The sequence below is a fragment of the Cynocephalus volans genome, chromosome 5 (assembly GCF_027409185.1).
Source record: "Cynocephalus volans isolate mCynVol1 chromosome 5, mCynVol1.pri, whole genome shotgun sequence".
NCBI lineage: Eukaryota > Metazoa > Chordata > Mammalia > Dermoptera > Cynocephalidae > Cynocephalus > Cynocephalus volans.
In genome coordinates this window covers 142,769,826-142,785,298 of record NC_084464.1, presented here as the reverse complement: position 1 = coordinate 142,785,298, position 15,473 = coordinate 142,769,826, and the positions used below count along the sequence as shown (strand labels likewise).

At 36.5% G+C, this 15,473-nt stretch overlaps 1 protein-coding gene across 2 annotated transcripts in view; it reads right to left on the bottom strand.

Annotated features, from left to right (window-relative positions):
- AIG1 (androgen induced 1) overlaps positions 1–15,473 on the bottom strand; it is a 241,701-nt gene that overhangs the window by 181,243 nt on the left and 44,985 nt on the right. For both annotated transcript variants that reach the window (XM_063096498.1, XM_063096499.1), the window contains exon 2: positions 2,734–2,889. In XM_063096498.1, the coding sequence (XP_062952568.1) occupies positions 2,734–2,889 (156 nt within the window). The remainder of the gene's footprint in view (positions 1–2,733; positions 2,890–15,473) is intronic.

Sequence of the window (15,473 nt, the reverse complement as noted above, 5' to 3'; positions counted from 1 at the left end):
AGGCGAAAAAAATCACACAATTAAATATTTTAATGAAAAAAATTTTGGAGGGCCAAATGCATATTCTCTGTAAATATGACTTGACAATAAAATTAATGGGAAACGGGGAAAAGCCACTTATCAGGTTTTTTGCCTCAAAATAAATGTGTATTAGAGTGAGGAATCTGGTGGAAATTTGGGTAAATAGATACAAAAAGTCAAATGACAGTGCAATATAGAAACAGAAGAACCAACAGTGGAAAACATGAGGCAGTTTCTAGAAAATGCTAAGGTTCTTCTTAATATGACAGAGAGAAGGAGAGAAAGAAACCTAACGAACTTCAAAAAGTTCAGGAAAAATAATAAGCTAGTGACTATAAGGGAGAAAGTTACTCACAGTAACAGGGAGAACTGTGAAGATTGGAAATTAGCGACTATAAAATATCAGCAGGCAAGAAAAAAGGAAAGTTAAAGGAATCAGTGAAGTTGCACATCTCTGATTCACTACTGAGTGTCTAATTTCTTCTATGAACTTAATGCTGATCACCTCCCAGGTGCTGGTAAGCAGGGGAGTCTCTGAAGGCCAGTCTGCTGTCAGAGGACTTATCAACTAGGAAAGGTGCACACACGTCATGAAATGTCATGCTGTGACTTCCGGGAAAAGGTAGGGAGGGGAATAAAAGGTATTTTTATTCTTCTCCCTTCTTCCAAAACATAGACAAGCCAACAAAAAATAGTAAAATATGGAAGAAAATCTCAGTTGTAACAAAATAAATAAGCAAACAAAAAAGCCACCACGTGCCTTACAAACCATGAAGCATACATAGACTAAGTGCAGGAAGGACACTGGAAGTTGACAAATACCTCAAGTCTCAAGCAGGTACAAAAAGTTTCCCGCAAAGGAATGTCTAACACTTCTAAATGGCATTATGTGATGAGCCTTTGAGGACAGTGGCAAAATTTACAGCAGTATAAATTGATACTTTCCTGAAGAGTCATGGTTTGACACCACATAATAGGAGAGGTGGAGCTAAGAGAAAACATGTTAATACTGTATTACTGTTTACTTTTTTATTGTATTATTATTGTATTATTATTGTATTCTTTCTAGCCAATGAAGAATTCCAGAGGTAGTGACACTCCTATAGAAATTCCAAGGGAGTAAGGAATAAAAATGTATATGAGGGTACTTCAAAAAGCTCATGGACAAATAGAGTTAAAGCTAATACAAATCTTTCCATAAACTTTTTGAAAACCCCGTGTGTGAGTGTGCACGCATATGTGTGTGTATATTTGTATATATATGCATATACACACACACAGAGAGAGACTTACGCTTTCTAGATAATATTTTTATGCAAATGGAAATGTTCCCTTAGATGACTATTCAGATAGTATTTGAATTTTATACGGGAAGGACAAAAAAGAAAATGTTAAAAATATGTAAAGCATTTAACTCTGTTATGTTAAACAACAGAATTTGAGCAATTTTCTGTATGGCTTCAGTCTGAGCACCCATTTCTTTGGGTTTTCAGAAGACAAGGGTGAAGGAATGAGAAGAGGAGGGTGACCAGATTATCTTGCTTCCCTAGCCCTTGTGTTGTTCTCAAGAGCTAAGGACTATTTCACCCAAAAAAATATAAATCAACACATAGAAAAAGCAATTCATTGACAATCTGGGTGCCTACTAATTGGTCTTAGAGCAAGTATGTGTCTTAGACCAAATTGGTCTTAGACCAAGATACCTGGCAAGTATGAGTAAGAGCCATTGGAAGGATTTAAAGAACAACTTTCTGACTCTTCCTACAATAGACCTTAGACTTGGTGCCTGAGCCAGCCCATGTCACTGGGGCTTCTGTTTTTCCCAGAAATCAGCTGGCAAAGAAAGGTCTGAATTTAAAGTAGGTAACAAACTCTTACCAGTCCTCACAATTTGAGATATATGAGCTCTCTCACTCTTCTCCTGCCTGTTCTCAGGGTAAAATCTGTAGTCTCATGGGGCCTTTCAAGGAACATGGTTTATGTGCAGACGATAGAAAATTAACAGACTCGTGAAGGAAGTTGAGCTATGGAGGGAATCTAAGTGAACACAATGAAAATCAATGACGCCAGAACACACTGAACATTAAGCAGCATTTACTTAAGTGATACTAGCTAGTGGCACAGTTGGTTAAGTGGAGAAGTATGAGCTAATGCTGATTTCCTCTCTCAAATTCAAAAATACTAGAATGGATGACCAAAGGACTATACATTTCAAACTTGGCTGCTTAAGAAACTGTTATGGGCTGAAATGTGTCCCCGCAAAATTCCTGTGTTGAAGTCCTAACTCCCAGAACATCAGAATGTGGCTGTATTTGGAGATGGGGCCTTTAAAGAGGTAGCTAAGGTCAAATGAGGTCATTAGGTGGGCCCTAATCCAATATGACTGGTCTCCTTATTAAAAGAGGAAACTAAGGCACAGACAGGCACAGAGGGAAGACAGCGTGAAGACAGCAGGAAGGCAGCCGCTTACGAGCCGTGGCCACAGAGGCCTCCGAAGAAGCCAACCCTGCTGACATCTTGATCTTGGACTTCCAGCTTTCAGAACTGTGAGAAAATAAATTTCTGTTGTTTACGCCCTCCAAATGCTGATACCAGCAGCCCTAGCAAACTAATATAGAAACCTCCTATAATGAGCCTTCTTTTTATCTCTTAGAAATCAGAAATAAGACCCAAGTTTCTTATGTGGCTAAATGCATTCTACATCATACTCACAACCCCAACGGGAAAGGCCAGTACAGCTAACATCCAGTCCCGGAGAGAGATGAGCTTCTTGAGCTGCCTCTCTTGCTCTTGGTTCCCACTTCCTCTAGTCAGAAGACTGGAAAGGTCAGTGAGCACACAGATGCCAAAAAAGACAGCCTGGATAACCTGTAGGGAGACAACAGCCAGCATTAGTCCATCAGATCTAGAGAGATGCAAGCTGTGGAACTGCGAACCAGCTACACATTTGCAACATGATACACAATTAGAAAGGATCAGAAGCACATGTAAAGAGCTCATCCTACAAATACAAAATAGTCAGGTCTTTACAACTTGGTATTATAAGTGAGAAAAATCATCTTAAAAATACTACTTCCATTTTTGCTCACCTCAGGACAAGTGCAAAATATACATGCACACACTTCTAAATAGACCCAAAAGGAGGAATTGCAATTTGTGGTAATAATGGGCATGCTGATAGTATTGATCGGATCATCACATCTTGGGCACAGTTGGTGATAGTCAGCTTTGTACTCCACAAATGTGCATAATCAATTTTTAAAATGTCAAAAAAAGGGGGCAAGGGGAAAAAAATAGATCCAACAGAAAACAATATCAATTATCAAACTGGCATGTCCATTATTTTAAAGCATCATGTCTGTGGTCTGACTATATTGGCTAGTGAGGTTTAACAAACATGTAAGACATGACAACAAAAGAAGTCTGAATAATAAACGAGACAATTAGGTTAAATGTGAAGAAAACTTTTCCATGGTTTAATCTCTTAGATCTAGACATTTTTCCACCAAAGCAAGTGGTAGAAAGCTGGTCCTTGAGCCATAAAGAAATCAACTGAATGCAATAATCAAGACTCTGATATGGAGCAATTTTCTGTTGTCAAACTTGAACTAAATGACCTCCATCTCAGCTGTTCAGTATTTATGAAATAAAAATCTTTCAAAAGTAATATCAATATAGATACCCACACCATTTTCCCAAAAAAATGTATGTTGTATGCTGTATGTTACCATTTATACCAGTTGTATACTGTTACCAGTTGTATGTTACCAAATCAATGACAAATTTAATCACTTACATCAGCTATGTTTTACTTGGACTATCGCAAGGGGAAAATACTGAAGATCTATAGATCAATAATTTGTGAAATTCCTATAATGGGAGTAAAGTATTGATGATCCAAAGCAATGAGTGGAGGCAGGAAGCATGCTATAATACAGCTCGGCAAATGATAATTCAAATTATGGAAAGGGCAGAAAATATATTCCTAGCGTTCAGTCAAACCCATTTAGCACCAAGTATAGATTCAGGAGGAATTTTCTGGTTGCTTCTACTGGAAATAATTTACTGATGAGATATTTGCAAAAGATACAATTGTAGTCATTTTAACTCTTTAGAAAACATAACGAGCACTTTTTCTTGTAAACTTCCGTGTTGAAAGTGGAAAGACTCTGTGAAAGTTCTGGATAGGTTCCTCCCTTCTTATGCTTCAAATCTCTCTGACTTTCTTTTCTGTTTTCCTCATCTGCCATCGGCCTGAAAACGCTTTCTGCCTTTAAGGCTCATGAGATGAGGCTCACCTAGATAAAGTTCCTTTCTTAAGGTCAACTGTGCCACATACCATAAAACAATCAAAGGAGTTATATCTCATTATATTCACGGGTTCCTGGGATTAGAGTGGGATAGCTTTGGGGGCTGTTATAGATATTCTGTCTATCACAACTAATAAGCTAATAGTAGAAATAAAATGGAATACTAACAATATTAATTTAATCCAAAAGAAGCCAGAATTGAAGAAAAGATACAGAAAATGGGACAAAGAAAAAAAACTATATGATATTAGACTTAAACCCAACAATGCCTATAATTGCATTAAATGTAAATGGTGTAAGGTCTCCAATTAAAAGGCAGAGATTGTTCAGATTGGATTTAACAAAATAACCAAAAAAAAAAAAAAAAGGTAAATATTAATATACAATTGGTTAAAAGTAAATGGATGCAAATACTAATCATAAGAAAGCTGGAGTAGCGATACTAATATCAAAGGGTAAGTTTCTAGAAAAGGAATATTACTAAAAATAAAGATGAGCATTTTATAATGATAAAAAGGTCAATTCATCAAGAAGGCATAATGAACTTAAATATTTATGTACCTAATACCAGACCTTCAAAATAGAGGAGGAAGATGCTGATTTAACATGGAGCTAAATTACTCAATTAATGTTTTTGTATAAATAAATGATTCACTAACTCTTGAGAAACATGCTTTTATAAAGATTTGAAATGAAAGGAAGGAAAGAAATAGGAATAGAAGAGAACCTTAAAACAAAGAAGAAAAGGAAGAAACAGAATCTCATATTCTAGGAGAGGAGAAAAACAAAAGAATTTCTGCAAATATAAGTAACAGTCTAAAACAACATTTTGCCGAATTTATACAATTAACTATACATATAAATGAGGTCTTACACATTTCTACAGTTGATTTATCTTCTTATCCAATGGTGTAGTCTAACACAGCACAATTACCTGGTGGTTATGCTGTCACTCTCTGTAGACCTCTCTACTAGCTCTCCCCTGCTTGCAACTAGAGTAAGGCCCCCACCTCACCTAAACTGCTCTAAAAGACTTCCCCAAAGTGAGTTTGTAGAGATCAGGGAAGGAAAGTAGCACAAAATGATTTTTTCCTAGTTTCTAAACATAAGGAGACAGAAAGGGAATTTTTGGGCTTTGCTATTATTTCTTTAACTCACACTGGTTAATCTTTAAAAAATAATCTCTGAAAATTATGAAAACAGTCTATAATTCCCTAGAAAGAAGCATGGAATAACTTTAGGTTATTTGCTTATTTAAGAAGTAGTTTGCCAATACTGTTAAACCACTTTAGATTTCTGCCATTTTATTAGAGTTTGATTTGAGCTGACAATTAACAAATTCCATAAGAGACATTTTATGTGTTTTACTATTGCCTGTAGGTATCATGATGTCTGTTGCAACTTAAAATTCATTAAATTAACTGTTAAAAATGTAAAAGTTATATGGAGATGCACAAGGAGATTTTAAGCAGGATTACCTTGAAGTATTTATCAGCTCCAGTCATTCTGCAGAGCTGGCACTTTCAAACCATCAACTCAGCATGACACACATATACACCATCTGGCTTTGGGATCTTAGCAGTCTGGTTGCTCTTATTATTTTACATCACATGTAGAAATGAAGTGGTCAAATGTATCATATCTCTCCAAGAAATATAAATAGAGATTCATCAAAATTAAAAAACATTCCAAGGATATTCTGAAGTCACTCAGTGTTTGTTCCTCTAGAATGTTCTCTACTATTTAATTCCTTCTGTATCCTTCCTCCACCTCCTCTGCTCTTCCTGTCAAGAAATTATAACTTATTTACTTAGTCATTTTAGATTTAGAATTCATTTCCACAAATATGGAAATGTATCCAAATTCCATTCATATCTTTTATCTTTTTTTTACACATGACTGGTATGGATTAAATTAATTTAATATTACTTTTCTTTCTTCTCTGGAATGCACTAAATTATGACAATTCTGTTTGTACTATAGAGCAAATTCATTAGACTTCTACCATTTATTCCTAAACACAGATGATATAGTTAATTCTGAATAGGTTTTATTTCATTCCATTATGTCATCTTCAATTTCCTCAATTAAATTTAATTGCACCAAAGCTATACTCTGTATATAAAGTTATGTCATTACTTTAATTGGTTGCTAATTTATATGTATCTGCCTAATTGACCAAACTCAGGCAAGACACAGGAATGCATCAAAGTAGGAGAAGCAGCACATTATATAAGAAATGGAATTACTATTTGTATAAATTTTAAAAGGCCAGAGTACAGCTGACTTGACCTTTGAACATAAGATTTCAGTGACTGGTATCTCTGATGAACCACATTTTGATTATGTTGTACTTTCATAAGATTAATATAAAGAATACCGTAGTGTATGTCTTGAAGATTGTGCTTATTTTCAAGGTAATTTTAGACAGAGTAGAGAGAAGAAAACAAGAAGATGGAACTCTGAGGGGTAGCAATGGAAACTGGAGTGACATGGATTATAAAATGAAGGAAAACTGTGGAGAGAACAGATGGGAAGGAGGCAGTGAGATTTATTGATGTCATAAAGAAAGGCCTGGAGGAGTCTCCATATGGGGATAAGAGCATTAATTAAAGGCGAAATGATAAGGAAGAAATGAAAAATCTACCTGGACTCTTTTCTAATTAGAGAACACAAAGTACTGCATGACATTTAATAAATATATATGCAATCCAGAGAAGAACATTAGAATAGTATATCTATATAGTCTGTATCTGTCTGTCTACCTACCTACCTACCTAGATATACATCTGATATATACATATATGACATACATGGGGGCAAGAGGTTGCGTGTGTATGTTTGTGAGTGAGGAATTTCTACTATGAAGAAAGGTCAGTAACATATTTGGAGAAATGGCATGAGCTCAAAACCTTTCGTATCTCACCTATCGTAACATATCATGAGGCACTTTAGAGCATAAAAAGTTACTTTGTTTTCAGTTCATAAAACATTCAGTGCACTTCTTTCTGGAAACCAACCTATGGCAATATCTGTGTTCAGTGAAGAGTGAATTTGAGTGAAGGAGTTAAATAATATGGAAAGGATATAAGAGCCACAAAATAGCAGTGCCATAAAACTCCATGCCACAAATATCTTACTTTTTAATAGTGCATACTTCCTTCTCCCTGTTATCAAGATTAAGAGTGAATGCCAAAAGTAATTCAGCACCATGAGACAGTGACTCAGTATGAAATCAGATGAGTGATCTGCAAGGATTTCCTTTGCATTTGTTTCCAGTGCCCTCCTTGCCTGAGACATCTGAACATCCTATAGCAGTTCAACAGCCATGCGAGTCCATCATTAGTTACTTGGAGTCAGTGATAAGTTACATATTTGAATGCTACTCTGTAGAGAAATTGATGCATTTAAAAGTACCACAGGCTCTTTCTAGCCCCCCTCATCCACGGAAACTATGCCCATAGATGCACTGCCAGGAGCATTATCCTCTACTATCCTTGAAAGAGGTTACCCTGACCAAGCCAATATGGACCATTTGCTCTAATGACTAACTCTATTTTTCTAAATCTGTCACATAAGTGATGTGCTTTACACCCAATCTTTTTCAAGGAAATTTCACCACAAACAATTTTGAAGAGATGGACCAACTGCACCATCAGGCATGTGGTTTGCAGAATGTGATTTAGAATCCTTGCCCATGTGCATAGATATTTCTCAGACTGCTCCATCTCATTCCTAAAAATCGATAAAATCAGCTGTAAGTCACCACTAGAAAGAAATCCATTAAGACAGAAAGAAAGAAAAGTAAGCTTTTCAGTTAGAAATACTGTACTTAGCTGAGCAGCTATGGGAAGGAAAGCTTGTCAACAGAATTTCTTACAATGTCATATACCTACCTTCAGTACATAAGCAACAAGGAGAACAGTCCCCTAAAGAAGGCATTTGGAAATGTTTCACACAATAATGGGTAGAATCATGCCATGTTTCATCAACAACCTGATAGAGTAAAGCAGGGACCTTTCAAGAGATTCCATTATAACCTGCAAATAATGATAGAAAATTCTTTCTGGCGTGTTCTGACTGGGCTTCCACAGCTATGCACGTGGGGTCTACACTGACACGATGAGCTACTCAGAACTTGTACATGCTTAAAGATCTTTTAAACAATTAATATTAGCATGAATCCTTTTTGGACACTGAATTAAACACACCACTGATTTATTTAACATTACTTATTGATTAACTAGGATGTGCAAACTAGTAATGCAGAAATGCACACTGTTAAAGATTGTGCACCATGCTGCAAATGTGAATATGCTTAGAAGTGCCTAACTTCTAACTTAGCAGTATCTACCTTTGCTAAATATATGATGTCTAAATTTCAGTACAATAATAGAGATCAGTAATTACTAAGAAAAAAAAGGATGTTGCATCTTTTTTTTGTATAAATAACATTTATCTAAATGGGCATCAATGATCTTGCAGGATTCAGGAAATAAACTTTAAAAGAGATTTCCAAACCTGGATGTACATTAGAATTACAGTGTCTGGGGATGTTGCATCTTTAATAACACAAATCTGTTCTGGAATGCACTAAATTTTCTAACATTGGAAAATATATTTTATCCAACTAAATTTTTACTCATGGTGACAATTTACCTCAGCAGAATATGATTTAAGTGCCCCCTCAAAATCATGAGTTAAAGAGGTACCTATATAAGTCCAAAATCTACATAAGATTTAAAAAGAACTCTAAAGGGTACCCCGGGGCTCAGGGACAGTACTCAAGGAAAAGCAAACTTGGAAGAGACCACTCTTTCCCCAAAATGGGCTTCAGGCTCCACTGGAGAAAGTGTGTTTGCAGCCTGTAGGAAAGTGAAGAAATTCTCTGGTTGTCTGACAAGTTGTGGTCCACAGCTACTCGGCAGGCAGGAAGCAGCCCGCTCAGGTGCAGGTGAGACTGCTAACGAGCAGATGCACAGAAGGAATTGAATACTCACCCTGGGCAAGAGACCTGGAGCATGTGGTGTCCTTTTCTGGAAGGCTGCAGGGAGGTGGTCACCAGGCCAGGCTGGGGCTGTGAGGTCACTGAAGGATGCACACCCCCCTGCCTGTGGCTGAAGCAGAGCAATACTGGATGTCCTCATACTTAATGTCACTGACCAATGAATGGGGCAGCAGCTGGCACCAGTAAAAGAAGCCCCATCCTCCTGCAATGTCTCTTTGTCACCCTTTACTGTGAAAGCTCAACATCATCCTCACTGTGAAGGAGAAATGCTTATGAAGTCCAGTCCATTACAGAAGAGCATGAACTGAAGGGTGAATTTGAAGGTGAAAGAGGATATATGTTATCTCACTTACTCATCATGATGTCACTGATTTTTAATAGTTCCACTGACACTATTATAGTTATTCTTATGAAATGCAGAAAAATCACTGAAGAACATTTGCTTTCTGTTATTCATCCTGGCAGTCCCAGCCCTGTCTCCTGACTTTTTGCCACGTAATTATTTTCTATTCTCTTTGATAGGCAGCAGATCAGGAAAACCTATGAAAACATTTTCTTAATATTTTAAATACGGTAGGACATTCAAAGTGGCCTAATTTGCTACTAGAGTGTGATACTTGTGTTTGATAGAGAAGGCTGATGTGGATGGCCAAAACTAAATTTTACATATGTTGAAAATTCACCAATCTTTATCATGCCTTTCCTGTTCATATTAGAATTGTTTGTAAAGACAAAAAATAGAAAACAACCCAAATGTGCATAGACTCAACCATCAATAAACAGAGCTAATAAAAGAATGATCATAGAAGTGAAAATATATTGCCTAAAGTAACATGTATCAACATGGATGAATTGTACAAGCATAAACAATAAAAGAAAGCTGTAGAAGACTGAAAAAATATGATACCACTTAAATAAAGTTCTGCAAGAAATGAAAGACAATTCCACAATACTAACCCAGCGATACATATGTGGTAAACTATAAGGAAAAACAAGGCAATGACAATAATAAAACCCTACCAATAGCCAGGTTGGAGTCTCCCCCTCCCTATCCCAACACAGTCTCAAGCCACCTTTTGTTTTCTACCACTGGATCCAAGTGTAATGAAATCATCATTAGCATTGCTATTCTGTAAGTGTCTGACTCTCTTACTGGCTACGTGAGGACAGAGTTTTGTTTTAGTTCAATGTGTATCCCTAGAGCTTAGCACAACATCTGGGATGCAGTGTTAATATGCATTGACTACTTAGAGAATTAATAACAGTGGAGAAGATGGCTGAGTGGAGTGGGAGGGGGCCTGACTTGGGGCTGACAGAAGGACAGCCAGCAAATGCTGGGTCACAGGTACAGTGGGAGTGAATAAACTGGAAGACAGGAGACTGTGGTCCCAGAATGAGCAAAGGTCAAGCCTTTCTAAATGACAGTAAGATCGTGGCAGGGGAGGGAATGGCAGTAAACTGCCAGGTGGATGAGACCGAAGTTGGCAGAGTTGAGGAGAAAAAAAGACTGTGAGGAAAAAATCTCAGCTACTAATTATGCCATTGTCAACTCTGAGCCAAAAAAAAAAAAAGGTTAAGAGAAATTAGAATCAAAATACAAAGAAATATAGGTACTAAAAGAATATCAGAGATTCTATAAACCTATCGATTAAGTATATAATTATAAAATGTATGTCTATAAGACAATGAATAGTAACTGAGTATCTTGCATCAATAGAAATAGACATAACAGAATTTGTCTGTTGTACATTAAAGTAATATATCTTCTTTTGATTTTCCCATATTTCCATTCTCATAAACATACAAGATATGTGTTTAAATGCTAATAAATAGGGAGAACCATCAATAACCAAAGTTGTACATGGACAGAAAATTTTTAAAAATTTTGATGAATGTATTCCATTAAGTGATAAAGCTGGTCTCATCACCTTTGCTGTAGATGGAAGAAAGAAGGCAAATCCATAATCCACTGGAGAAGTTATTAACAGGTATTAATAAAAATATACATTTCTTTTTCTAAAAGCAGTATTCACCTGAAAACTTCTCCTGAGAGAAATTAACTCAATACCTACACTTCAAGAAGTCAAATAAAATTTTTAAAAAATGTAAATTCAAGAAGAAACAACACTAAGAACTCTAAGAACTCAGAATATACAAAATATATAATTTATGTTGCTTAATAAAGGTACATTAATTTTGAAAACTAGCAATAATTTTCTCACCAGAATAACAAATATAAATTATCTGCTGTTTGTTAGAAATTAGAAAGTATACTAGGTTTTATATTAGAAAGCATACTAAACTTTATACTAAATTTTAAAGATAGCTAGGAAAAAATAAGTTGACGGAAAACTTGGTATAGAATACTAAATTTAGTAAAAAGATGTTTATAAATTTATAAGTGATTCCAAAAAAGATTTTCCTGAAAAGTACATAAAAAATCAGAATCATTAACAAGATTATTTGAATAATAATCACAAGATTTTACTAGTAAACAATGAAATACTTATGGTTTGTCCACAATGAGATATCTATCACCTCACGCCAGTTAGACTGGCTGCTATCAAAAAGACGGAGAATAACAAATGCTGGCGAGGATGCAGAGAAAGGGGAATCCTCCTACACTGGTGGCAGGACTGTAAACTGGTGCAGCCTTTATGGAAAATGGTGAGGAGGTTCCTCAAACAACTACAGGTAGAACTGCTACACGATCTAGCAATTCCTCTGCTGGGTATGTACCCAAAGGAATGGACATCATCATGTCAAAGGGACACCTGCGCATGTTTATCACAGCTCTATTTACAATAGCCAAGAGTTGGAACCAACCTAAATGTCCATTGTCAGATGATTGGATAAAGAAAATGTGGTATATTTACTCAATGGAATACTACTCTGACATTAAAAAAAAAAAAAGAAATCCTGCCTTTCACAGCAACATGGATGAACTTAGAGAAAATTATGTTAAGTGACATAAGCCAGGCACAGGAAGAGAAATAACACATGTCCTCACTCACAAGTGAGAGCTAAAAAAATAAATAAATTTTTAAAAGAGAGAAAGAAAGACACAACAATCACAATAATAAGTCAAACTTTCAAACGGAGAGAGCAGAATGCAGGTTACCAGAGGTGGGAAAGGGGGATGGGTGGGTAAGGGAGGAATTGGTAAAGGGCCCTGAAAAACGAATACGTTATACAATGTTGAGTGTACTAATTATCTGACTTGAGCATTACATATTGTACACAGGTATTGATATTCAACTCTGTGCTCAGCAGATATGTACAATCAACTGTTTCAATAAAAATAAATATAAATAAATACTTATGGTTTGTGAGTGGTTGAGACTCTCACAAGTGATCCTTCTACCACTTGCCAGAGAAAGCCCTGGATGCCAACCAGACATATACTGGAGTTGCTCCTAGCACCTGGTTTTAATAGTTTCTCCAAATAGCTAACAGTGTATTTTTTATGGCAATGTTGCCTGTAGATAAAGAAGAAAAGAAAGAAGGAAGGAAAATAGGAAAGAAAGGATGGAGAAATGGAGGGAGGAGGGAAAATAAGGGAAAGTAACATAAATGATCTTTCGAAGAAAAACTTTATGTAATGTGAAGTTGTAATATGCTCAGTCTGAAAAAATATATATATACACTTCATTCTTGATACTACATGATATACTCAATTTACTGTCAATAACTCTTGATCAGAACGCAGCAGCTGAAGGGTGATGTTTCAAACTGGTAAATGCTGGACAAAATCACATATTTGAGAACATGGTGTGCAAATCAGCATGAATTTGTTCACCTTTACTATCATATATGACACTGGACACTAAAGCTGAATTGAAAATATTATGTAAATGTGTTCATCAAATTATGCCAAGTTTACAGATTGTCTATGAGGAAGTTTATATGTAGTACATATAGCATCTGCTTCAGTTGTTTTTTTTTTTTTTTTTTAGTCCATTATTGATGCTGAGCCCAGGACAGAATGTTTTGGGGTAGATATAAAAAGTCCAACTTTCCTTCAGTGACTTCAAAATATTCTGAATGAAACCTCCTCAAATATAGAATCAAAAAATTCCTTCTTTTTAGTGGCATTAATTTTCTTTATTATGCTGTGATTGTGCTAACATACCAATCAGTGCACTGAATGGGGGTTACAGACAGGGACAACACTTCTGTCCAAGACCCTATATCCAGGAGGAAGCTCAAAATCTAAAACTTTGGATGAAGGAGGGATAAGGCACTTAGATAACTATGTCCAAAGAGTCCATGAGCTACAGCAAACACATCACTATTCTCTTAAATGAAGGCTCTACAGCTTTGTAAAGCCCACCTTGCCTCTGGAGTAGGGAAAGCCACAGTATCCATCTATCGTGATCAATACAAGCGGACTGCACTTTTGGACTAGTGTTTGTTACCCACAACTCTTAAATGGATGGATACCTCTTGAGAGGCCAGCATACTCTGAAAATTATTACATACCTTTGAATTACTTAGCCTTTAAAAATCTCTAAAGAGATATCTTGCAAGATTTCTGATGTGTTTGATATTTAAATTGGGCATATATGGACAAACATCTAGGATCTCCAGGGAGCCAGAGTGCTCCCAGATCTGGGAAATTTGTTAGTGAGTGATAAACACAGTATATGCTATGAAAATTCTTTCCTCTGGAACCTCCATATAGGAATTCTTTGGCAATGATTTTTATTTAGGTCTCTCAAGCCCTTCTTTTTTGTAAAATCTTAATAAGATCTTACGATTTAATTACTTATTAATACTATCAATCATAGGCAACATAAATGATAAGTCTTCAGGTTATGCCACTAAACTAATTCCTGTTGACTGAATAAATACAGTAGACCTCTACACATAAGTAATTTCTAAAAGCATGGCTGCACAAACTATTTTCTGGAACGCACCTTTAACAGAAAAAAATGCTCCATTTCATAGGTATTTTTAACCTTCATTTTAAAAGCATATTGTACATAATGTACTCATCCATTTTAGTCATATGTTAAGCTCTGTGGACCTATATTCCTTTTGTGTTTTTTGGAACCAGTGTATTTTTATGTAGTAAACTCAGAAGCAAAGATCACTATGTCTTTTTAAATACTATTACAAAGCATCCTGCACAGAGTTGCATATAAACAGCTCCAGAGGTGCCCAATTTATCTTTGTGCCTGAATCAATCTGATAGAAAAATATCTTAAATCTTTCAGGTCATGAAGACATCATTTAGTAAAAAGTTACATTTATGGCAGTGACCATAGTGAACAGGGTAAAGGCTATGCCTGAAATGTACTCCAGTGAAATTTTGCACCAAAAAATCATAATATACCACATTTTCCCAAAAGTACGTAATAGTTACAATTACCATATGTGGTAGTTTACCACAGGGCTCAGTCATTGGACCCTTTCTCTTTTCTAGCCGCAAACACTTCCTTAGAGATCTGGTCCAGTCTCCTGACTTTGGACACCATCTCTATGATAATGACTCCCATATTTATACCTTTAGCTGGGACCTCTCGTTTGAACTCCAACTAATCGTCTGCATTTGAATGTCAAACAGGCATCTCAAACTTAGCAGGTCCAACTTGAACTCCTTGTGTTCACCCAAATCTGCTCCACACACAGTCACCCATATCTCTACTGATGGCAACTCAGACTTTATAGCCATGCAGCCGCAAACCCTGCAAATTCAATTCATTAGCAAATCCTCTTGGCTCTATCTTAAAAAATAATCTCCAAAAACTGACCCTACTGCTATTTCCCTGGTCCACATCATTACCACCTCTCACCTGTATTGCTGGGATAGCCTCCCATCTCACTCCTTCAAAGGCTTCCTATCTCATGCCTGGTAAAAGCCAAAGTCCTCAGCAACACATCCTACAAGGTCCTTCCCTGTCTCCTGCCACACACTCTGCTCCAGTCCCACTGGCCCCCTGGTTGGGGCTGTTTCGTTGAATCACTCCCTTACTTCCCTCAGGTCTTCATTCAAGTGCTAGCTTGTAGTGAGTCCTTCCCTGCCACTCACTGTAAAACTGCAACCCCCCTCCCTGACACCCCCTAGCTACTTTTGCTGCCTCTTTTTAATTTCTTGAGAGCAGTTTTTATACCACCCCCACCACTAGGAT